Raw genomic sequence first — 23,555 nt, 5'->3', positions numbered from 1 at the left:
ACTGGATTGTTTGAGTTTGTTGAAGATGTCAGAACTGATGGAACCTCATGATTGAGAGGTGAAACGTCTTGAAAAAACTCAAACAGATTTAACTAGAAGAATTATCACGAACTGGATGACTGTGAACCTTCACAAACAATAGTTAGTTCAGTAAATCTGCCAAAAGACTAAAGGGGGGCATCGCATCACTGATCATTAATATTAGTATGTGGCTCTTGTTAGCAGCAATTATCAATAATAGAATATGGCTCCACTATCAGATATGAAAACTGGACATAATTCTCTCTCTTTTTATTCCTGCAGTTTTCCAAAGAGACGATAGCAAACATGTACTCGGCATATATTGACAATTTTCTCAACGCTAAAGATGCTGTAAGAACTGCTAAAGAGGCCAAACCTGCATTTCACAAGTTTCTGGAGGTGAGTGTAATAATAAAAATTTGACTCAGTAGTGAGGGTTGGACATTTTCATTGTACGTAAGAAGTACGTAATCATCGGTGGACTTCTTGTACTGTTGACTCCAGTTGAACACAGACAAGGGTTCTGCAGCAGTACCACTGCGCCGCCTCGTGGTATAGACAAAGTACAACACCTGAGTTTGAGAGTCAGCCGTCTGTTTATCCTCTGTTTTTTTCCACCTCAAAATTATTCTTTTTCTTCCTCCTACAACAGCAAAGCATGCGTGAGAACAAGGAAAAACAGGCTTTGGGAGATCTGATGATTAAACCTGTGCAGAGGATCCCTCGATACGAGCTGCTGGTTAAGGTGAACTATCTCCAGATATAACCAGACAGTGTCTGTTCAAGTCATCTTATCTCCTATAAGATTCCATTTTTTCTGTTCTTTGGTCAAGGACCTGCTCAAGCACACCTCAGAGGATCACCCAGACCACCCGTATCTCCTGGATGCCCAGAGGAACATCAAGCATTTAGCAGAGAAGATCAACAAGGGCCGTCGCTCAGCTGAGGAGGTGGAGAAGGAGGCTCGGGTCATCCAGGAGATTGAGGCACACATAGAGGGAATTGAACATGTATGACTTGTAAAGTTTTGTAAATCAGAAAAAAGGTCATCGTGGCTTTTCTACACTTATTATTAAACTTAGGTGCTGTTTATTTCTTTAGATTCTGAATCCCCAGAGGAAGTTCATTAGACAAGAAATGGTCATGGAGGCGGTAAGAAGCTGACATTAGTCACAAGCTAGTCAGTTATTCCTGTTGTATTACAGGCTCAAGAGCACAATCAATGCAATTTAAAAAAAAACAAATGTACTGATTTATGCCACTGTAACATTACATTTGATCTTTTTGTGTAACACACTGGTCACAAAAATCCCTGCTGAGCACATCAAGCACACAGAAGTCAACAAACACAAAACTTCGACACAACTGAGAGAGCGCTGGGACGTGTGAGTGTATTACCTTGTTTTTTCACTGATAACATCTTCTTGTCATCATCTGCACTCTACAGAAGACAGTGGGAGGGAAGAAAGATCGTTCTCTGTTCCTCTTCAGTGATTTGATCATCTGCACCACTCTCAAGAGGAAGTCTGGCTCATTAAGACGCAGTTCCATGAGCCTGTACGTGAGTGGAGAGAGGCCACGCTGCCACTGCTCCAATCTGGACTGCCTGTTGCTTCTGAACCGCAGGATTATTCTAACATTTATCGTTGTTTCTGCAGCAACATGTTTTCTTTTGTCTTGCCTCTCAGATATTCAGCAGCAAGTGCAATCGACACCTCCAGTAAATACAAGTTCCTCTGGAAGCTTCCTCTGGAGGATGTGGAGGTGGTGAAAAGTAAGGCCTGCTGGTTTTAAAATCACTGCAGTCAATTTTCTTAATTTTTTCCAGAGAACCTCAGAACCTGCACCGCTTATTGCTGAGTTCTTCTAAACCCTTTCCTCAGGCTCTATTCAGGCAACAAACAGGGAGAGCATCCAGAAGATGATCAGTCGATTAGATGACGATCTCAGCACTCTGGGTCAGATTAGCAAACTTTCCGAGACCCTCAGCTTCCCTCACCAGGTAATACAGACAAACATGGTTTCTGTTCTCTTCCCTTCCTACCTCCTGAATCTGATCATTGTTATCTTCATCATCATTCCTTTATCATTTCCATCTGACTCAGTCCCTTGATGAGGCCATAAAAGACCTGCTGGCATCAATACACAGGGAACTGTCAGAGAAACAGTCCCTGGCCTTCAGCATAAGCTTCTTGCCCACAAAGCTGGAGTTTACAACAGCCTCAGCCGAGAGCAGCTTTGTGTTTGAGTTCACTTCTCCAGACGCTTGTTCCAACTTTGAGCATGCATTTGAAGAGGCCAAGAAGAAGTTGGGTCAGTCCATGAATAAGCATTGTTATTGCAGCTGTTATGGTTGACGCTGGTATAACTGTATTTTAATGGTTGATATGTGTTTTGGTTTAGCCATGAGCAAGGACCAGTGGGACCCAGAGTTTCTCAAGGCCATTCCTATAATGAAGACACGCAGTGGAATGCAGGTAAAAACAGCAGACTTGGATGTGGGAAGAAACTGAAAAGTTGCATAACTTCATTTTAAATTAAGAAGTTCCTGTTTGCCGGCAGTTTTCATGTGCATCTCCCAGCCACTGCTCTCCTGACAGTGGCTGTGAAGTGTGGGTTTGCAACAGTGATGGATACGTGGGACAGGTGAGAAACCAGTCCAGTGAATGATGTTATATCCTTATTTTAATGCCTATTTTCTTTTGGGGGAAATGTTGTTTGCGGAGGTGCTCAGGTCTCCGGTCTTTCCTATGTCATGTGTTAAACCAGTCCACTTGCTTCAGTGCTAGTTCCTGTTGTAACATTTCACACCCTGGTGTGTGGCGGTCTCCAATAATTGTTAAAAGTTCTGTTGTTGAACAGTTCAGAGTGTAAAAGAAGAACTTTTTAACAAACAACAAGCTCCAACAGTTACAATAACTGCGTGTTTGCTCCTTTGTGAGGATCATTTAAGCGTAGCTCATTAAATAGCTCCCATCCTTATTCACGTCTTGACTCACCTCTTTATTTGAAACTTACGAGCTCCCTTTTTTGTTCCCTACAGGTTTGTCTGTTGAACATCAAGGATGAGCCCATGGTTGAGGCCTGCATTGCTGTGTGCTCAGCAAGGATCATCTGTATTGCTGCTGTACCAGGACTCAAGGGAAGGTGCGTGCATGCAAACATACACAGACAGGAGCACGCGCTCGACCTCCCCTGCTTGGCAGCTGTACATACATACTGCCCATATTTTCACAGGGAAACATAATGAATCTGTGACTCGGGTCTGACTGTATCCATAGATGTTGTAACAAGGGTCTCTCCTCACCTCTCTGTCTTTACACGCAGGGACCGGGGGTCCGAAAACTGCCTTGGTGCAACGCCTGGTCACACCCAGCAGCAGCTCCATATACATATCACTCATTCCTCTTTGGAACTGGCTGAACAACCCTCAGGTTTGTCCATGTCTCTTATTGTCAAGTTATCTCCCTTATTTCAGCACCTGCCCAACTTGAAAATGGCCTGGTTCCATAAACCCCAAAAGGACGCTAGATCAACTCTTCTGTTTCACCTCAATTTTTATTTTATTTTCAAGATTGTTTGGCTTGCATTGCCATTAGCATTAGTAGCAGGATTAGGATTAGGTGGAAAACCTTTAACACAAAAAGAGACAATTTAGCAAACAATCCAAACAAACACAAATATCTCCATCAAGTCAGAGTTTCTTTCAGACCAGTGACGTCTTTGGGAGGAATCCCGTGTTGAAATCATCTTGTCTTTGTCAATTGTCTTCTCTTTCATTCCTCAGTGCTCTTCTTTCCCAGAGTGAGTACCTTTTAGTGCGGAGTGAGACCCTTTTAAGTGCTGCCTCCAGTGCAGCTTCCAGGTGTCCCCACTTTGTGATTAGCGCCTGCTCTGCTCAATAATGCCTTCTGGTATTTGTAGTTGGGGTGTGAAGAACTCCAGGATAAATGTCTGAGATTTATCTCAACACTTATTAGTAGGTAATAGGAGGAGTTGGAGTCGGAGTTCTGCCTGCAACCCTGAATGCAGCAATTGGAAAATGACTAGTAAACAAAACAACAAGACATCTTCAAGAGCGGATTACACTGAATCCCACCTGTATGTCCGGCAGCTTTCTAAGTACAATACGTGTAAAATAATCATTTTCAGGCCCGAGGGCGGAGCTTGGCCCGTTTGACAGCGATGACACCGATGATGAGGATTCTCCCAGTCCGTCGTCCACTCTGCAGAGTCAGGCCAGTCACTCCACCATATCATCCAGCTATGGCAGTACGTCAAAATGAATAATGAACACACTTACCGGAGAAACACAAACACAAACACACTCGTATTTCCTCCCAACACAGATGATGAAGGTCAATGCCCCAAAGACATGGTAACTGAGACCACCAGTAGTGAGGAGGAGCAGGAGTTCCCAATCACCAGCTCCTATGGAGCTCCTGGGATGTTGGGGATGGGTGGAGGAAACTGCGTTCATACAGACAGCCCGATGGATGGCCGGGCCATGCGCCGCTCCTCCCGGGGTTCTTTCACTAGGGCCAGTCTGGAGGACCTCCTCAGCATTGACCCAGAAGCCTATCAGAGCTCTGTGTGGCTGGGCACCGAGGACGGATGGTATGTGAGACACACACGCACATCTCTGTACTACTGTCTTTGTCAGGACCTTCATAAAGGTAATATATTCTCCAGCCCCTAACCCTGACCCCTGACCTAAACCCAGTTCTAACCTTAACCTTAAAACCAGGTTTTAACCCTCAAACAGGCATTTGAACCCGTGAAGACTAGCCCAAATGTCCTCACTTTGCAAATAAAATTTGGCCCTGAATATGTAGCATATACAAGAACACACACCCACACACACCTTTTAATGTCAACCAGATCCAAAGCCGAAAAAAGCAGTTGACCTGTAATGGTTGTGTTCCTCTCAGTATCCATGTGTACCAGTCCTCAGACAATATCCGGAATAGGAAAAACAGCATGAAGATGCAGCATTCATCTTCCATCCTTTGTGTCCTGTAAGTTCCCTGTTTATGCTGCACATTTTCAGGAAGCTTTGTCATGTGTCGTCATTTCCTTTGGATCAGTTTGATGGCCTTTCTCTGTTCTTTGGTCTCATTTCAGGTATTTAGACAACAAAGTGTTTGTGTCTTTGGCCATTGGGGAGGTGATTGTTTATCAGAGAGAAGCAGGTGAGCTGTGTTTGCAATATGAGAAAACTTGGCAGTTATCTGTAGAATCTGTATAAGATTCCTTCATTCTAAAACCACAGGTAGTTTCTGGGACCCCCAGTCTTCCCAGACTTTAGTTCTCGGCACGGCCAGTAATCCCATCACCAAGATGGTCCCCGTGGGGGGAAAGTTGTGGTGTGGTTCACAGAACAGGGTCCTAATTATCAATACCACCACACTGGAAAAAGAGGTAGGTAGGATGTGTGCAGGGGTCTGGGGGCATAAAGTTCTGTTGGTGTTAAAACGCCTCACTCGCCCTCAGCACTGGTTCCAAGTGGGTACAGACAGCAGTCGCTGCGTCACCTGTATGGTGGCCTACGGTCAGGGGGTGTGGTTGGCACTTCAGGGCAGTGCACAGGTCCGGCTGTACCACGCTCAGAGCTGGGAAAGCCTGACGGAGGTCGACGTGGCACCTGCCGTGCACAAAATGCTCGCAGGTAATTGACATTTAGCGGCTCTGCTCTTTTCTGGCTCTGCCTTCACAGAGGATGTTTCAATTAGCTGCTCTCTCCCCCCTCAATGATTTACTGTCGGTTTCAGGCGCAGATGCAATCATCAGACAGCACAAGGCTGCTTGTTTGAGGATAACGGCATTACTGGCGTGTAAGGACCTGCTGTGGATCGGCACTAGCGCAGGTGAAGACCCGCTTTCTAAGCATTCTGTTATCGTTGCTGTGATGATCCCCAGTGCTCACATGAATCGGGCCTACCTGGTTAAACAAGGGTTCTTTTCGTACAGGGGTGGTGCTGACACTGGCCATCCCTGCAGTGAGTGCTGGAACAAGTGCTGCCTCACTGAAGTCTTCCCTGGTGCCAATGGGATCGGCTCACGGACACACGGGCCATGTACGCTTCCTGACATCCATCGAACTCCCTGAAGGGTTTGACATGAAGTTCCCTCTAACGACGGGCGACTCCTCTGGTAAAACAAACCCAAATCAAGAGTCAAATGTCATAGTCAATATGGGAAACTTTAATGGCCCTAAATGTTTTTCCCAGCTAACCAGTGCCAGAGTGGCAGTGCAGCTGACAGTAACCTACATCGGTGTGACTCTGCACGCCGCAGAACTTCGGCCCACCTCCCGTCAAAAACTAACCACCTTGTAATATCCGGTGGCGATGGTTATGAGGATTTCCGACTGACCAGCAGTAGCGAAACAGTTGGACGGGACGACAGCACAAATCATCTTCTGCTCTGGAGGGTCTGAGACAGCCGACTCTGATTTGACTCCTTCTGAAATGGAGAACATTGCACAAGCTGGTGTCTTTTCCCCAACTGAACTCCTGATGTTTCAGTCCTCTATCTCTCTGTGCATTAGATGACTGTCAGATCTGAACAGGACCCCCTTCTCCCATTTTATCCCGTGTGACCTTTGTGTCCAGTAGTCGTCTTTAAGCCAATGGTGTTCACTGGGTAGAATGAACCTTTGACATTTGGATGTATGCTTAAACTAAGAACAAGAGAAGAAAACAAAGCTTAGAGATCTTAGAGATCATTGTCATGTCTAAATTCACAGATACAAAATAGCATTGGAGAAAATATATGATAACCTTTGGATGGACATTCAAATTTGTTTTGATCGGTGCTGGTGGTGTTCACAAAAAGGTGCAGATGTGATCTCAGCTTTAAAGCCTGTGGCAGATCTGATCTGACCACATTTGTGTAAAAGCTTCTGGAAAGTCAAACGAGAAGTACAATAAATGGCCAGAGGAGCTAACAGCAACATCAGAATCTACATAGACACATGTGTTCATGCTGTTACTTATTGAGACTTAAGACAGTTATTCGGATCCAATTTGCTTTTGTCAAATATTTGTTTTAGTTTATCATGACGTTGACAAAAACACCCCCTCTAGTGGTATAGAAGAGCGCTACAGTGGCATATCAAAGCCAGTTGGATTTTTTAGAATTGGACTTTAAAGCACCTGAGAAAGTTTCAGCCTGCCATGAATATTTGAAGTTTTCAGGTTCCTGAGCTTTTGATGTTCATTGTCCACTTGTTTTAGATGCTGCTCGGCTGTAGGTAGCAGATCACCTGTACAGTATTTATAATTTCAAATTTTAGCGCCTTGTTTTACAGCACTTAATTTATAGATGTAGCTTTGCTTTTTCTTTTCAGTGACACCACTCTGGGGGCTCTGGTTTGATTTAGTGGAATAGAAGCAAAGGCAAAGGTCAGACAGAATGAAGGTGACAGTGATTGATCGTGGGATGGGAGTGCACGGAATGCTGAGTACTGAGCACCTGCACGTGCCTTCAGGAGGCTGAAAGTTAAAGCTCTTATCCTGCAGCAGATGTCTGGAGACGCAAAGGGTGACTTTGGCTTACGCATATAAAGACACACGCTGGATACAGCATTTGAAGTTAAGCAGTGACCGTCGCTGATCCCTCTGAGGCTTGAGAACCTTGTTTTCTTTGCCAGCCACCTGGACACTTCACTTGTGATTCTCCTCTTCTCAAACGCATAAACTCTCCATTAACCCAGCAGTGAACATTTAAGAGGATTCGTTTACGCTAACACACTACTGGATCAACTGTAAGTGTGAGATGCACATGCACCTTGTTAGCATTGCCATGGTTTACTAGCCTCAAGCATAATTGTAAAGGTTGTTAGCAAAATCAGATATTATGAGACAGCTGCAGAAATTGTGATTTGTCATTTTAGGTGTTTATGCAGTACTCACTGCAGCTCCAGGTAACTACCAGGCCTCTATTTCAAAACTCAAAACATTTGATTTTCAGTTTTAGTCTTGTCCTTGGCTGCGTTGGCAACCCTCCGTGTGACCGTCAGTCGTTACTGGCACAAGTTGCTAAATTCGCCACACAAATAACAGCACTAGAAGGAGGAAGAAGCCAGAACGTGGAGGTGTTCAGGGGAACTGGTCTCTGCTGGGAGCTTCACTTGATAAAACTCAATTTGGGGATTTGTTTCATGATTTTAGTGCGTCTTTGTGTTCAGAGAGTTGCTGGATGAAAGCATAAATTCACAGGTTATCAGTAATCTTCAATTTTGCTTTTTCAAACATCTTTGCCTTAAAATACACCTTTGTGTCACTAATCATTTAAGTCACATTTCACCTGTTCTGCTGTATGATTTAAAACCATTTATTTTGAATAAATAAAGCGTGCACACAGTTTACACGTCCTTGTTCACCATCAGCTCAAACTCCTCCTGTGGTCACTGTAACCCTCAGCAACATGGAACCTCCTTGTGCCCACATGTGAACGAACTATTGTAAATATTGGTACATATTGCCTGTGTCTGTATATATTTCCCTCACAGTCCTAAATTGTTGATATGAGTGGCATATTTTTATATCGTTTGTGTAACGTTTGTTCTTGTTTATGTCTCCCTTCTTCCTCTCTGACATGTGCCGTCTGTGACATTTAAATTATAGCCGTCATAGATCGCCGGGTGTGTAAAAGAGGTCCCTCCTCAGCAGAACTCTCATTTTCTTCCAGAAGGGGCCCAACACTAAGAAGGTCGGGCCTTCGTACTGCTGAGCTTTCGTGGCTGTGGCCTGTCGGAGTTCCTGTACTGTGCAGCTGTTGTTTTTCTGTCTCTGTGTGCAACTTTGTGTCATTAAACATCTTCACTGGTTTCTGGCTGGGCTTCTTTCATGGGCGGCTTTGACGTTGATCCCTACACATGAACAGAAGCAAGATTACCTTTGGCTTTGTGCAGCCATGCATCCTGAACCAGTAATTAGAGAGTCCTGCTGGCGGATCTGGGGTCATCTTCCTCCTCACTAGGACAACAGTTGAAGCCAGAGTTAAATATGACCAGACATCCTTAAAACCATCTCATTTGCCTGTTCATACCTGTTCAGCTAAGGTGCTTATATTTAATAACTCAGCAGACCCGAGTGCTATCATTTAGGATGGAAATTGAATATGTTATAATGAAAAAGGAAGCAAATAAAATAATTGGGTAGTTTTACACGATTTTGTTCCTCTTGTCTGTTTAAAATTGTACCTCTGATACATTCTGATACAGTGTGTTCACGTGAATCTACTTTTAATAAACTTATAACAAAACACGAATTGAAAGTTTTAGAACACAGTTTGAGCGACGTTCCTAGGAGATCGACGTTGTGGCTGCTGCTGCCAGACTGACTCCAGCACAAGTTGGAGTCTCCTTTCAACTCGTACAGCAGCTTCTGGAGCATATAAGACCGGCCTTCAGGGACCGGAGGAAGTCTTCAAGTTGGGACTTCGCATGTGGAAAGAGTCGCGTTCCCATACACATGCGCAGATGCGCGCGCACTGGCAAGAGTGTCAGCTTGCACGGTGACGCACGCTGAGCTCCCTCAGCTCACTGTTGATGTCTCTTTTTCACTCAGCGGCTTCCGCGCCGCAGACTTTGTGGTTTCTGTCCCACCTCAAGCGATTATTTTTAATTCCACCAACTGAGTCCGGAACAGCTGATGATGCTCGGCTCTGAACACTGATTTCAAGTCCCCACATCCTCCAAACCGGTAAGGTTGATTACTTTGATGCCCTCTCGCTGCTGGAGGAGCGCTGGTGGCTCCTGGTGCTGGTAGTTTGCTTTCAGCGCCGACAAAAAGTCGCACTTTTACGCACAAGCGTCAGTTGGTCATCATGTCTGTCTGGCTCCTGTCGGTGGGTTTAACATGATCCAGCTGTTAGATTACCTCAAAGTAGCAAACTTAAATTAAGAGTTTGTGGCGTCTTGTTGGACAGTTTTCTTAAAAATACGAAACCTATATTAGAACCAGTCCAGCACCTTTTTTGTTCTGATGGAATACATACCGGGATGTAGGCATGTGATTTATATAAGTTTTAAATAATACGTCATTATTTAAAAGGTTTTTTTGTGTATGTGTGTCTTTCCAACTTTTCTTTACTGCGATATCATACACTAGTGACAAGAATGTTTGAGTGAAAATTTGTTGTGATTCAACATGGACTCAGATGGATTCTAATCAATCGATGCGTCACTTTTGTGAGTCTCATGAGCTCATGGCAGTCAGGAACACTTCACCGGTTTGGGTGCTGGGCTGAGGTCACTGGTATTGTGATCTTCCTCTTCTCTTTTTAATGAGCTCCTCTATGGGATGCATGGGCCTACTGTATATACCTTCCATGTGCTGGATACAATATATGATTACACACAGGATGTGGACTAAGAAAGACACACAAAGGCTAGTTCAAAGACTAGGCACGTATTCCTGTGGGTGCTGCTGTGTCTTATCACCATGTTGGTGCAGCCAAGTGCTACCGAGCTGCGTCAGGGGCCACGAGGCTGCGCAACAGATTCAGGGACCTAAATAAGCTCACAGGAGCCAAGATGAGTCTGCTGCTTTTGTCCAAGCGCTTTCCATTGTTCCACACCAAATTCCTGCATGCCTGTTTCTCTCTCTCTCCACACACACACACACACACACATACACACATAGGCCATATAAAGTGCATTTAAAAGGGAAAAACACGCTCATAAACAGCACCAAAATGAACATCCATCAAGTGGATAAAATGTATTCCGATTATTATTGATGTATTATTATTACTTTTGGGAAATGATTCTGTGGTACCGCCTTCATGCCATTTTAAACTGCTTAATAGCCCCATATGTGGATTATATATTCTTCTCTATGCCATCCCAGATAGCTTCATCACCAGAGAGGAACAGCAGAGAACAGAAGAACTGAATGGTATTGTGTCCTGGTGACATTACACCAAATTTGTCACTGGTTTTCATTCACAGCTTAATGTACACAGTATATAAGATGAGAGTGAAATGCTTCAAAGTTCAATTACAGAAGAATGTGTGATAAAAGAGGAGTCATGGATTCAGAAGTGCAAGTCATGCTGAATTCACTTTCTGTCTCTAAACTCTAAAACAGGGTTGGAAAAAGGTCATTTCCTGGATGTTGGAAGCTGAGATTTACAACACTTTAGATGTCCATTGAATTGTTTTTGGAACAAATAAAGCAAATCAAATATCTGTGGCTCTGAATACAGATATACTGTAGAACAGGTTTAACTATTGCTGCCCAGAAACAAACCATGACTCCCATAACACTTCACAGTGGCTTATAATGGGTTCCTATTTGCTAACATTTGCTACTGAGAGACACTCAACACTTGCATTCTTGTTCAATTATATATTGTTAGGGGTTAGTTTGACCAGGACCCGAATGCAGACAGGAAACAGCCAACATGGTCTCAAAAAAGGGTGTATTGAAAACAAAAAGAAGCCTCGAGCACTGCAGGGAGAAATCACATTCAGCACAGGGATAAGTCCTGCTAGTTCCTTCTCCAAAGGAGGGAGGTGTGGTGACCTTGAGCAGAGAATGAAACACAATTACAAATCTTAAATCTCAAAAGAGGGAAAGAACCTGAGCCCACATTTACCACAACACTGACAAAACAATCCAATACTGGTGAACAGGAGCCCAGGGCCTAAATAGCCAGTTGATTAACAATTGGCTGCAGATGTGACTGTCACCAACCACAGCTGCAGGAAAGTGGCTCCACCACGCCCCCTGGAGAAAGAACAGAGCAGAAACAACCACCAAAGCACACCAAGACAAACACTCAGGACCCTGACATATATGTTAACAAAGAAAAGATTTCTTTAAATGTTGGTTTTGCTTGACTAACGACTATGGAAGATTCTTCCACCTGTGTATTTACTGTGATTTGCGCCTTGGGTGGTTACTGTTGGTTTATGCAGGCAACTCTGTAATCTGCTCATCCCCCAGTTTATGACCTCACCTCGTGTGTCTTCCAGCTGTACGTCCCTGATGCACAACACTCCCCAAAAAACTAGAAAAACTGCACCTCAATCTAAAGCAGGATGTTGGAACCCAGTCCTCTAGGATCATAATCCAACTGGATTTTCTGACCGACTGGGTTGACCTGGTTCCCTTTGTCTTGGTAAAAGCCCTTTTCTAAATGCTAGTACAGAAAACCTGACTGGATCACAGGTTCCAACACCCCTGAAAAGGTATCCAAAACCTGCTGGCTGAACATGCAGAACCTGTCCAGAGCCTCTGAAGTCATTCAGGCCGCCCACACTTAGCAGGACGCACAAGCAAGTGACCGTGTGCGTCATGGTCTCACTCGATCTGCACGATCCCTCACGTGAATTGTGATACAGACATGTCTTGTTTCAAAACAGCTGGTGAGTAATGTCACACATAAATGAAAACTCTCCTTTTATAGTTGCAATTTTACAGAGATATTGGTGCATACGTGTATTTAGGTCTATAAATACTGCATGAGGGTATACTTTGGGGCTAAATTAGGAGTTTTATGGCTGCTTGTGTGGTTATGTTTACATATTTGGAATAGTTCAGTCTTCTTTCACATTTTAATTTTAAAAAAAGGTTCTTCACATGAAGGAAAGCATCCTGGAGGATGTCAGTTTAGCATAGCTTAGCCTATATTAGTTTAGAACAAAGGAAGAAAGTAAGCGGGCCTGGCAGCAACTCGTGATATATAAATGTGAAGGTTTTAATCAGTATTGTCCAAAATAAGAGTGACAAATTTAAAGCCAAATTTTTATCACTGATTTAGTTGTTTCATTTAACTGTGGGAACAATTGGAATACAGCAAAAAGGTTCAAAGTCTGACATCTGTACTTACATAAATACACATTTTAGTTAGAGAACAATGGAGGGTTGAAGCAGTGCCCAAATCTCAGTAAGTGGGCATCCAGAAAACATGTTTTCTTTTCTCTTCAGCCTGTTTGTGAAACACTGGAGCTTTGCTGACTAAAGCAGTAATTACCTAAATCCTCTGTGTGTGTTGGACAAATAGAAATAACATGTTTTACACATATTGTAGTTATAAACACAGCTTCTGTAGCCTAAGTGTGTACAGGCTTTAAAGAAGTGAGTGTGAATGCATGCATGTTGTGAACAAGCATTTTAGGTGTTGGGACAAACACCTATTTGCATCCACACACGTCATCACAGACACTATTGCCACGGAAATGGCATCATGTGCTGCTTTTGGTGCCTGAAAGTCAAACAGATCTTTTACTCGGAATTATTTTGCCTTGGGCCTCTTTCATTCTGAAGCTTCACTTCATCTGAAATTGCTGACATCCCTCGCTGCTCCTAACGGGGAACTTACAAGTGCAGTCGAGACACCAGTGAGGCCTGTTGGTTTTCGGCTGGTGTTCAGTTCTTTTGGGAAACACAATGGCCAACAGTGCAAGGCTGGAATGACAGAGCAAAGAGCCAATGAGAGCCTCTTATCTGCACGCTTGTCTGGTGATCAGATTCTCCCACAATTAGGCCCTTCGTTCAACGCTAATGGGCACCTCCATGAAGTCAAAGAGTGGTTCTGGTTGCCACAGTCACATGATTTTCATACACATGCACATTATCACTTGACCCACGAATGGTATAATGACAAATGGGGCATTGATGCCTTGAAGCCTTTTCATCACGCCCTCAGTTCTCCTCTCTTGTATCATCTCTCCATGTTACATTTTATATGCATCAAAATCTTTAGTTCCCGAGGACTGACACGATGTATGAGCTTCACAGGGAGCATTAATAGCTGCGTGCACACCTCCGTGTATCCTATGACAGAACAAAACTCCAGATGTCTTGAATGGTTTTGTAGAGATAAAATAATATTATTATCTAAGTGTACATGTCAAATACTGCACTGCATGTCTTCTTTACTAGAGTAAAGAAGATATTTTGTTTGTTCTTCTTACATTTTCTTGTCCTTCCTTCCTTCCTTCCTTCCTTCCTTCCTTCCTTCCTTCCTTCCTTCCTTCCTTCCTTCCTTCCTTCCTTCCTTCCTTCCTTCCTATTGCATTTCCTACTCATGATGGCATCAAGGTGCAAGAAGAAAGCCTGGAAATGCTTTAAATATGCTCTGCAAACACAGAAACCACCACAGAAATGAATAATATCCGTGTTTTGGTCCCTGTGACAGTTTTATCCTCACTATTTTAAACTCCTCGAACACAACACACACGCTCTTTGGATGTTAGTGATGTTAGTGTTATTGGAGTGTGTCAAACAACACAGCTCACAGTATGGGGTGATCTCTGAGTCACAGTGCCAGAAACATCATGGTGTCATTCTCTCTTTTAGCTGCTTCGTAATCTTGTTTGGGTGTTTTTCACCCTTTTTTTCTTGTTAATCCTCATCGTGGCTGCATACAAAAGATATGAAACGCTCAGAATGTCTTGACAAACAATCAATCCTAAACTTTATTATGTAAATCTTGTTATTTATTGGGTTGAACATTCAAGTATTCCTCAACTTGTGCGTTAAAAAAGTGACTAGTAATCACTGTGGCACTTTAGTAAGATGAATAATTAAAGGATTTCACTCACTTACCTAATTAGAACATATGTGAACAAAACTCATTGAAAGGTTAAAATAAAATACACTAAATGTATTGTTTGTATTGTAGATTCATATTTTCTAGATGTGAAGGGTGTGTTTCATCTGTATGATCCTTATCATTTTGGACTGAATTACTGTGAAACGTTAACATTTATTTGGTTGTTTGTCGTCTTCTGAGAACCGAACGTGGTTAAATGAGCTCATGAAAACGTCTTTGCAGTTTTGTGATGATGACATTTGGCAGCTAATCCAAAAGGCTTTGCGATAGATGCATTTTCTCAGCACAGAAAGGGCAGTTTCCTTAAGATCAACACATCTGCTGATACGTAGTTATAACGGGGGTTCTGCTGTGATGATGGTTCTATGCTGATGGGGGCGTGTCCATGGTGACAGCAGGATATAAGAAGACAGGCAGGTACAATTGTTTAAAGGGTGATGCCTACAGACTCATGTGAGTTTCTTGCCATTTTCTGACCTTTGATGATAGATTTTATGCAATCTTTTCACTTTAGGATAGTAACTTTAACTCTGTTGCTGGTCAATTTGTCTTTTTCTTATTTTCTCTGGAATTCACTTAACCAGTCACATTGACTTTAATATTATTTAAATCTAATATTCAGCATGAGTTTGATATTTTGTAAAAATTCACTAATAGAATACAACTCCATCAGGACCTTTGCCAAGGTCATGTGACAGCAGGCGTTTTTCTGACTTTCTACAGAATAACTCAAAAAGTTATGAGCAGATTTTAATGAAGTTTTCTGGAAATGTTGATAATGGTCCAAGGAAGAGCCGACTACATTTTGTTAATGTTCTGAATTCTGAAGGGACTTTGACCTTTGATGAGGTTTGATTATTAATGGATTATCATAAATCAACTACTGTTATACCATGCAACCCCATATCACGCCTGCCTCTATGCATTAGTATGGGGGTAGTCATATGTTCGGGAATGAGCTCGTTATTAAATGTTTGAGCAACAGTTATTGTGTTCAAGAAGAAAACTCTACATATTTTGGTAAAGGAACATGTCTCCTATGACAAATTGCTTTCTTTGTGCATGGGAGGATCTGAGGCACATAACAGCACAGGAAAAGCTTCATTCAGTCCCTCATTAACGATACCTTGTTGACTGTTGCTATTTGGTTTTCTGGCAGGTGCTCTTGTATTGTTGTTAATAAATAACCTGAGATTGTGATCAGTTCTGCTCCTGCTCCTGCTGCTGATCTCATTGACCATCCCTTGAAATGTTTCCTTTTCAGATCATATGTACATAGAAGAATACATTGAAGATGATGAAGAACCACCTTTGCTGTGCAGCTCTTGTCGTCCTCACAGTAAACGTGAGTTTGATATAGTGCTCGCCGTTATTGTCGGACTTCAAAATTACTGACTGCCAAGCCTCTTCTCTGTCTGTCTGTCTGTCTGTCTGTTCCTCCGTTCATCCGTCCCAAAGGTGCTGGGCTCTGGTGGGACTGCAGCGCTGCAGTGTCGGTGGGAGGATGGTTGTGTGTGTTTGCAGTGCCCTGCTGGACAGGAACCTTCCAAGGTTGGACTATAAGCATTACATTTTACATACATTTTAATAAATCAGAATGAATTGATCCTTAGTGTATATGCATCAGAACCTAAGATTTAAAGACTGTTATGCTACAGTGTATGTGGTGGTATTTATTTTACATGCTTTTTGCTTTTAAACAGGCATGTTGGCAAATCGAAAGTCCACTAGAGAAGGTGCAGTGTCAGTCCTGCCCAGCAGGAAGCTTTTCCAACACATTTGATGCCGATCTTTGCCGTCCACACACTTCATGCAGGAGCCTCGGACGTACTGTGGAGATACCTGGCATATCCTCTGGCGATAGCATCTGTGGGAACTGTCTCCCTGGGTCAGCAGGTTTCAATGCAAGATACGACTCGATGTGTAACACAGACTAGCGCTGAATCCCAAATCTACCCCCCCAGCCTTGTTTTATGTACACATTCACGATGAGCAAAGGGATGTCCAAATTTTCATTAAGGTCAAGTGAAGGGGCAAGGGAGGGGGTTAAGGGAGGGGCTACACAGAATTTGAAAAGATTTCCAGAATATTTGATTAATCGTTAGCTACTACACTTAGATATTTAGCCATGTTTTGAATTCTTAATTGTATTTTAAAGGTGTTTGTTATAGTGAGCTAATGCATCTGAAACTAATAGCTACACCGATGGCAAATTCACTGCAAATAAGAGCAGAACCATGGCGACCATTGCTATTAATGACGACATGTTGAGTGATGAGTGTGACTTGTTGCTTCTGCTGACGTAGCAGTCACCCCGGCTCACCACCACCTTTGATGAGGTAGGCGTATTCAAGTTGTGTCCCATTTCTGAGAGGACACTTTCACCCCTTCCTGTTGCCACTCTAGTTTAAGAGACAGGGGTAGATGAAGGGGTAAAAGAGATTCAGCCTATATCCTGTGTTGCCTGAGCCTTTGTACATGTCTCAGTTTGTCTTTTCTTTATTTTTCCATTTGTAGGTTTCATTCTGCTGCTATGACAGAAACTTCCACTCCAAGTCCCTGCAAAAGAAGTGAGCACGGTGTTGCTGCCTGTATCACCCAAGGCGTTTCACATAGTTTGCTCTCATCCATTTACTCTCTCTTTACCCTCTCAGCATCTCTGAAGAGGCAAATTCGCACTGTGGGTAAAGGTCCGTCCGGGGGTGCAGGAGCACCGGTGAACGGTACAGTCGTACGCACCGCCGAGGAAAAGACTGCAGAGTACGCAGTGTTTGCTTTGGTGCCCGTGTTCTGCATAATGGGCCTGCTGGGCATCCTCATCTGCAACATCCTGAAGAAAAAGGGATACCGTTGCTCTGCTGACAAGGAAGGAGGGGACGAGGAAACTGCCACACCGCATAAAGAAGGTAAGATGGAGTCATTCCAGTTTTACAGTACAAAGTGCCAAATCTCTCTGAATAAAACTAAAGAGGACCAAAGCTATCAATGTATCACTCCAGTACAAGAGCTCCTTTGTTATTCTTGTGATTTTCTTATGTGGAAATGGGACATAAAAACACTCCCATCAACTCCCATCAACACTCCCATCTCACACTCCTGACGTCACCCAGAGACTGACGTGGGTAAACAGAGAGAATCGTGGGAGGATGGAGGAAGATTCACAGGGCTGAGAAGGAGGTTTGAACCAAAACAGTGCTAGAAATCTACAAGTTAAGAGACTTTGGGGGAATGAGGATATAGTGACAGACAGAAGCAAAGAATAACACAAGTGTTATGTTACCAGACCCAGAGTTCTCTTATTTCTGTCCTCTGTAACGAGCTAGAGCTCTAATTTCCTGTAGGAAACTTCAGGTAGCGGCAGTATGTCAAGAATTGCTACAAATATACCGGTAGATCTTACTTTGGCATAGGTTGATCCTGTGGATGAGACACACTGTTTATACTTTGTCTGTGTAGGCATCCTCTGGTCTCCTGAGCTCTGCTGTGGCTCTATTGTTCTTGGGGTACTGTAACATTGTAAAGCAGATGAAACCCGCCAGCCACCTCAGCTGTTATCTGTTGCACAATGTTCTGATTTACTGGGTCAAAGGCACAATGAGCACAGCTCAATGGATCTGCTCTGAGAAATGAGTCAGTACGCTTCTTCCATGGTCCCAACTGAAAACAACTGTTTTCAGTATATTAACACTCAGTCTGCCACTAAAAACAAGTCACCAGCCTGACCTATGTGTAGGTACAGGCTGGTCCTGTGTCTGGAGATTCCTGAAGATTGACCCCTTTTGAATGCAAAACAACTGTTTTCAGTATATTAACACTCAGTCTGCCACTAAAAACAAGTCACCAGCCTGACCTATGAGTAGGTACAGGCTGGTCCTGTGTCTGGAGATTCCTGAAGATTGACCCCTTTTGAATTCCTGTCTTTGTTGATGTATATTTGTCCATCTAAATCTTGTGTCTCCTGACTTGCTAGAGGTTATTTACATGTAAATATACCACTCAAGTGACATTCTTTAAAACAGAACTTGAGGGCTGTTACACCTTGACTGAATGGTCTTTGCTGAGTGAAACATATTGTTTTGGGGGGGTCAGGAATCTATATAGACTACCATATAGTCTACCATATAGCAAGGTAAGTTTAGTTTACGTTATTGAAAAGCATTTAAAACTGATGTTCATCATTAGATTATATGCATCATGTGTGATTTGTGCATGCTTCATATGTTGGTGTCATATCTGGGTTGTAACGCAGGTGTAAGACTGAACTTGTGACCATGTAATATTGTTGTTGAGTTTTAAATACCTTTTACTCAGTGCTAAAGTGTAAAGAGAGCTGAGCTTTGCTAAAAAAGGACCTGATGTAAAATATTTTACAGGGAAACTGTGCACCAAACAGCAGCGTCATTTATCCCCTATAAAAAGATTGCAGCGGGTTGTAAATGGGTCCTGGGTAGCAACTGTTAATAACGATCACAACCCTGATTCAAGCTTTCCAATGGAGACATTTCTCAGATGCAAACAATATTCCAGCAGGCGCTCGGTGCCTACCTGAAAAATAAAACCCAGTAAAGGTGAAAAAAGAAAAATTGCTGGATGTTAGGTCACTGAAAGTAGTTTTGATTGTATAATCATGCATTTTACTTTATATTGCAATGATGACTTTACTTTGAGCTGCTTATTGTGAACTTTTAGTTCCTCCTGTCATAGATAGCCCCCTCTGCCAGCATTCTGAAGCTTCGCAGGAACTAAGTTAGTCAGGACTTATGAATATGATGAAGAGAGTGCATGTAACACTGTGTCACACAAATGGGCGACATTATTATCAGGGAGGAGGCTGAGCCATTGTCATGTTGGCTGTGGCAGCAACATGACGCTGATTACGCACGATAGACAATAATGCACATCTATACGCTCACACACACATGTCTCTGTGGGTCTCTAACAGTGCTGATGAATGGAACTGCATGACTGCTGAGTAAGCGGTTCTGCCCCTCTTGTCGTCTCTGCCCTCTCACTAGACTGTGCTTTATGGGTTGCGGAGGTTGCCATGGAGACATCTATCTATTCTTTGCTGTTCAGTCAGCCACAGCCATCCTTATCTCTCCCATCAGGCAGTGGGACAGAATATCCTAGCAGTGACATGCACTGTATGAACCGTGCTGTATCTGTCTGACAGCTGGCTAATAATGGAGCTTTACAGTCATTATGCTGGCTTTACATCCAAAATGTTCCTCTGGGCCAAAGAGGAACCAGTTCTGAACTGTTAACATTGTTAAAGTGAGGTCATAGGTAGCATTTTTAGTCACATCTATACAAAAGCAAAGATGAAAATGTATATTTGATCACATAAATGCTTTTCAAAATCATACTCGAGCCTGTTCCAATGTGCTTACCTTTAGGTAACTGTCAACACATTCCTGAGGACCTGAATGAAGACACCATCAGTATTCTGGTTCGTCTCATCACTGAGAAAAAAGGTATGTGCTCAGCAAAGTCACAGCGTCACCACAAAAGACCAGAGATGTCTCCACTCAAAAATGAATTCTGAATACTTTCAGAAAATGCTGCTGCTCTTGAAGAACTGTTGATGGAATATGAAAGCAGACAGATGGGCACGAACAAAGGCTCATCAATCAAGTACGTGGCACACACATCCCCCCTCATCATTGTCATTATCTTCTCAATGTTTTACTGTTTTCAGCTGCAAAGAGCGACGCATGGTCCCCTGGTGGTCAACTGTAATGAAACAATTTTCTGAGAATCCATTGAGGTCCAAATCATATTACTAGTTTGTTCTTCAGACAGACTATTGAAACAAATGAGTTTTTCTTTCATTTTTATTGCAGAATCAAAGGGTTGGTAAAGAAACTGTATTATCACAGGAGTATAGTTGCGCCCCTGTAGCATGCCTCTGTAAGGAGCTAGTCCATGCCAGCATGTCAGATGCTGCCTATATCACCTGTAATGAGGCCCAAAGACACCATCTGTCACAGCTGAATGTCACACTGCTCATAAGTGGAGATGAGGATGGAACACTGGTTAGGGAGCAGCAGCTGTCAAGCTGAGCTAAGTGGGCAAAAGCTCACCCAAAGTCTGTTCCTCCTGCAACAACGCATACCGATTGAATCCTTTCAATTAAGTAGTTCTGATTAGGGCTTAGAGTTTTAGAGAAGAGTTTATCTTATTTCACAATATTGAAACTAGATTACCGGTACATGCATTTCTGTATGAGTACCTCTTTTTTATCCATGTGATGACCTTTGTTATGCCTAACCCTCTGCTACCCTAAAGCAAGCATTGAGCTGCAGTCGAGAACACTCTGACAGTCACACGGAAATCTAGAAAATTGTGACATGCAGTCAAAGACCTGGAGTACCAGGTCTTCGGCAGTATAACACTGGGGCACAGCTCAATTCACCTTTTATTTCTGCCTGAACTGTTGAACACTAGAAAGTCCAACAATAAAGTGTACAGAGCAGTACCCCCCTTCCCCCCATGGGCCCACCATTAGTAAAGAAACAAGCGTTGTTTACACAAAAACTGTTGTTAAACTGTTTAACTATAGAATTTCTCTCACTTTTCCTGCTGTGGAAAGTGATGTCTAATTTGATTTGCTGTGATTTTGTAGTAACTCTGAAGTAAAGTAAATGAAATTTGTCTATTGTTCCTCCTCCAAGGTTCCCAGTGCTGTCTCCCCTGGTTCCATTCTGCACACTTCCCAGGATGTGCCCCCACCAGTCACACCTACACACCATCTCTGGTGTCTCTGGCCTGGCCCCCAAACATGGCTACTGCTGCACTCGTTGTGCCCAGAGAAAGTGGCCCCCTGTGCTCATACCTCCCTTGGACTCCCTGAAAGACCCCCTGAAGCCCCAACCGCCCCTCTTCTTGCCCTCCTTGGATGCCTCAGCTGAGGGTCAGAAGAGAGCCGTGCTGGAGGGGGCCTTTGTTGACACCCACTACACAAGTGCTACCGTGCCAAATACTGAACGGGTGAAAGAGGAAGGGACCGGTGTGAAGGAGAAGAAGGAGGGGGAGGTGAAAGTGTTGTCTGTTGGCAGGTAAATCGGTGCTGCGCACCTCCATTGCTGTCCATTTTCTTCACATCTGTACAAGCTGAGGGATTTAAGCAGTAATAGTGACGGCTGCATTATCACTACTGACGTATCATCCGACAGGTTCCAAGTAGCTCAGATCCCTGAGCACAAACCCACCATTGTGGAACCCAACAAGACATCGTCCCAGGAGAAGCGAAACTCCCTGTTTCTTGGCAAAACCTTCTGCTCCACGCTGACTGGCATCAGGAGGTACGACAGTTTCAATCCTGATAATGGAGGCAATCGTGAAAGGATTTACCATAAATCCTTGCTCTTTTATGTCATTTTATTACAGCACGTAGTCATCCTGCCAGTTGCCACAACTGTCTATAAAGCAAGAACTCTGCACCGACCTGACTGATGTTTGTCCTTTTTCAGGTGAAGAGGGCATCCACTTGTGCTACCTGGCTGAAGATCACTTCATTCATGAACAACTGGACAATTTGAAGGAAGGAAAGTTTCATACAAATGCAAAGAAACTGTGATAACCACCTGCTGCGAGATGGAGCTCTATCGTTTCATGGGATTTGAGGAGCAAATTTTTATTATTATATGACAAAGCATTTGTTCTTACCAGAAGTAGCAGATGCACTATTCTAGGAGTTCAACTCCAGGCCAGCAGAACCTAATAAATCTCCCCTGTAAGCTCTTTATTTTTGTTTGAAGTGAAACAGGACAGACGAACAGGTGGTCACAATTGTTCATCCAGGTTTGGTAATATAATGTTTAATTCAAGACATTTCTAGCATTATCTAGTGCATATTCTGTTTCCAGTTAATCTGAAGCTGTCACAGACTTCTTTGCAGCTTTGATGAGATGGAAGGAGGTGAACAGGCCCAGAATCTTTACTGAAAGTGGTTTCTAATAACGTTTAGCATCACCATATGATTTAGGTGCTTAAAAGGTTTTTCTGGGTCCAAAAGAATCAATGTTCTGACTTTTGTAGAAAAGAACCTGTAACTGGGTGTAAATATGTAAATAAATGCAGGCAGAGAGGATAAAAAGGATCTGGATTTTATACTTTAATCCTGCAGCAGTGCGTGATTGTTGCGACTCATAAAGTTGTTCAAGACATTTTGTTTTCCAGCCTTTGTACCATTCATGTTTTCCTTTCTTAACTTTCACCTACGGACACATTTGGATCTTTTCTTTGAGACTGATTTATGGAGGAGCTCAGGTACCGGTTGATTAATACAGCAGGCTCAGTCGCTGCTCACTGTCAGCTCTTTTTCTATTTTGACAACAATTCTGGAAGACTTAATATTTATTTATTTATTTATTTGGTTCTTCCCTACAGTAGAACACAGGCCTGCAGGTGTCTCTGGTAGAACCCATAATGGTCCCATCAATGCTAGATGGCTGATTTATTATGTATTTTCCTGTTTTCACTGTTGAAATAAATCTATGTCCTATTTGAAAAGGTGTGTTTGCTGGTCTTACTGGTGCATTTTGCAGTGTGTTTTTTTTTCTGCGCATCGTCATGTGTCTGTTTGGTGTAATTGGGCTCCTGACAGTGAGAAAGACTGATGGTCCTGGGTGATCTGTATCTGTCTCCCTCCACAGAGCTGAGAAAACTCTCAGGCTCACAGGTCCACGTGCAGCTTTGATGAAGGAATCTTAGAGCTGGATTCAGTGTGAGATTTTCAATATTTCTGAAAAGAAGATGTTAGAAGCAGACCAGCAGATCACAACACTAACAATCTGCTAAGTTTTTAGCAGGAGAAGCCTTAATGTAAACAACTGTGAACTGCTGGAATATTTCTTTTCATCCCAGTGGACTTACAGACACAGATCCAAACTAGATCCAAATAGATGGAACAACAGGCAAGTTCACAGTTCTTCTGTAGCTCTGACAGTTGACTGACA

General features: G+C 43.1%; 2 protein-coding genes across 3 annotated transcripts in view; both read left to right on the top strand.

Moving 5' to 3' along the window:
• The window catches only part of LOC130535008 (rho guanine nucleotide exchange factor 17-like), a 46,037-nt gene extending 37,183 nt beyond the window's left edge, over positions 1 to 8,854 (top strand). For both annotated transcript variants that reach the window (XM_057049776.1, XM_057049775.1), the window contains 21 exons: positions 304 to 420; positions 674 to 766; positions 855 to 1,031; positions 1,123 to 1,173; positions 1,469 to 1,578; positions 1,710 to 1,795; positions 1,905 to 2,023; positions 2,127 to 2,334; positions 2,425 to 2,498; positions 2,584 to 2,667; positions 3,065 to 3,168; positions 3,349 to 3,455; positions 4,174 to 4,293; positions 4,371 to 4,638; positions 4,953 to 5,039; positions 5,146 to 5,213; positions 5,294 to 5,442; positions 5,515 to 5,689; positions 5,793 to 5,888; positions 5,992 to 6,174; positions 6,252 to 8,854. In XM_057049776.1, coding sequence (XP_056905756.1) covers positions 304 to 420; positions 674 to 766; positions 855 to 1,031; positions 1,123 to 1,173; positions 1,469 to 1,578; positions 1,710 to 1,795; positions 1,905 to 2,023; positions 2,127 to 2,334; positions 2,425 to 2,498; positions 2,584 to 2,667; positions 3,065 to 3,168; positions 3,349 to 3,455; positions 4,174 to 4,293; positions 4,371 to 4,638; positions 4,953 to 5,039; positions 5,146 to 5,213; positions 5,294 to 5,442; positions 5,515 to 5,689; positions 5,793 to 5,888; positions 5,992 to 6,174; positions 6,252 to 6,460 — 2,685 coding nt within the window. In that variant the 3' untranslated portion in view covers positions 6,461 to 8,854. The remainder of the gene's footprint in view (positions 1 to 303; positions 421 to 673; positions 767 to 854; positions 1,032 to 1,122; positions 1,174 to 1,468; positions 1,579 to 1,709; positions 1,796 to 1,904; positions 2,024 to 2,126; positions 2,335 to 2,424; positions 2,499 to 2,583; positions 2,668 to 3,064; positions 3,169 to 3,348; positions 3,456 to 4,173; positions 4,294 to 4,370; positions 4,639 to 4,952; positions 5,040 to 5,145; positions 5,214 to 5,293; positions 5,443 to 5,514; positions 5,690 to 5,792; positions 5,889 to 5,991; positions 6,175 to 6,251) is intronic.
• Positions 8,855 to 9,515: 661 nt separating this feature from the next.
• Positions 9,516 to 23,109, top strand: relt (RELT TNF receptor). The gene is made up of 11 exons (XM_057049782.1): positions 9,516 to 9,731; positions 15,860 to 15,940; positions 16,054 to 16,146; positions 16,299 to 16,483; positions 17,113 to 17,165; positions 17,250 to 17,501; positions 19,992 to 20,069; positions 20,151 to 20,229; positions 21,270 to 21,653; positions 21,771 to 21,899; positions 22,068 to 23,109. The coding sequence occupies exons 2-11, from the start codon at positions 15,890 to 15,892 to the stop codon at positions 22,069 to 22,071; spliced, it is 1,308 nt and encodes a 435-aa protein (XP_056905762.1). The 5' UTR covers positions 9,516 to 9,731; positions 15,860 to 15,889; the 3' UTR covers positions 22,072 to 23,109.
• The last annotated feature ends 446 nt before the right edge of the window (positions 23,110 to 23,555 follow it).

This window comes from Takifugu flavidus, chromosome 12 (assembly GCF_003711565.1).
Source record: "Takifugu flavidus isolate HTHZ2018 chromosome 12, ASM371156v2, whole genome shotgun sequence".
NCBI classification, from domain to species: Eukaryota; Metazoa; Chordata; class Actinopteri; order Tetraodontiformes; family Tetraodontidae; genus Takifugu; species Takifugu flavidus.
The sequence above is the reverse complement of the archived record's forward strand: the minus strand, read 5'-3'. Positions and strand labels throughout refer to the sequence as shown.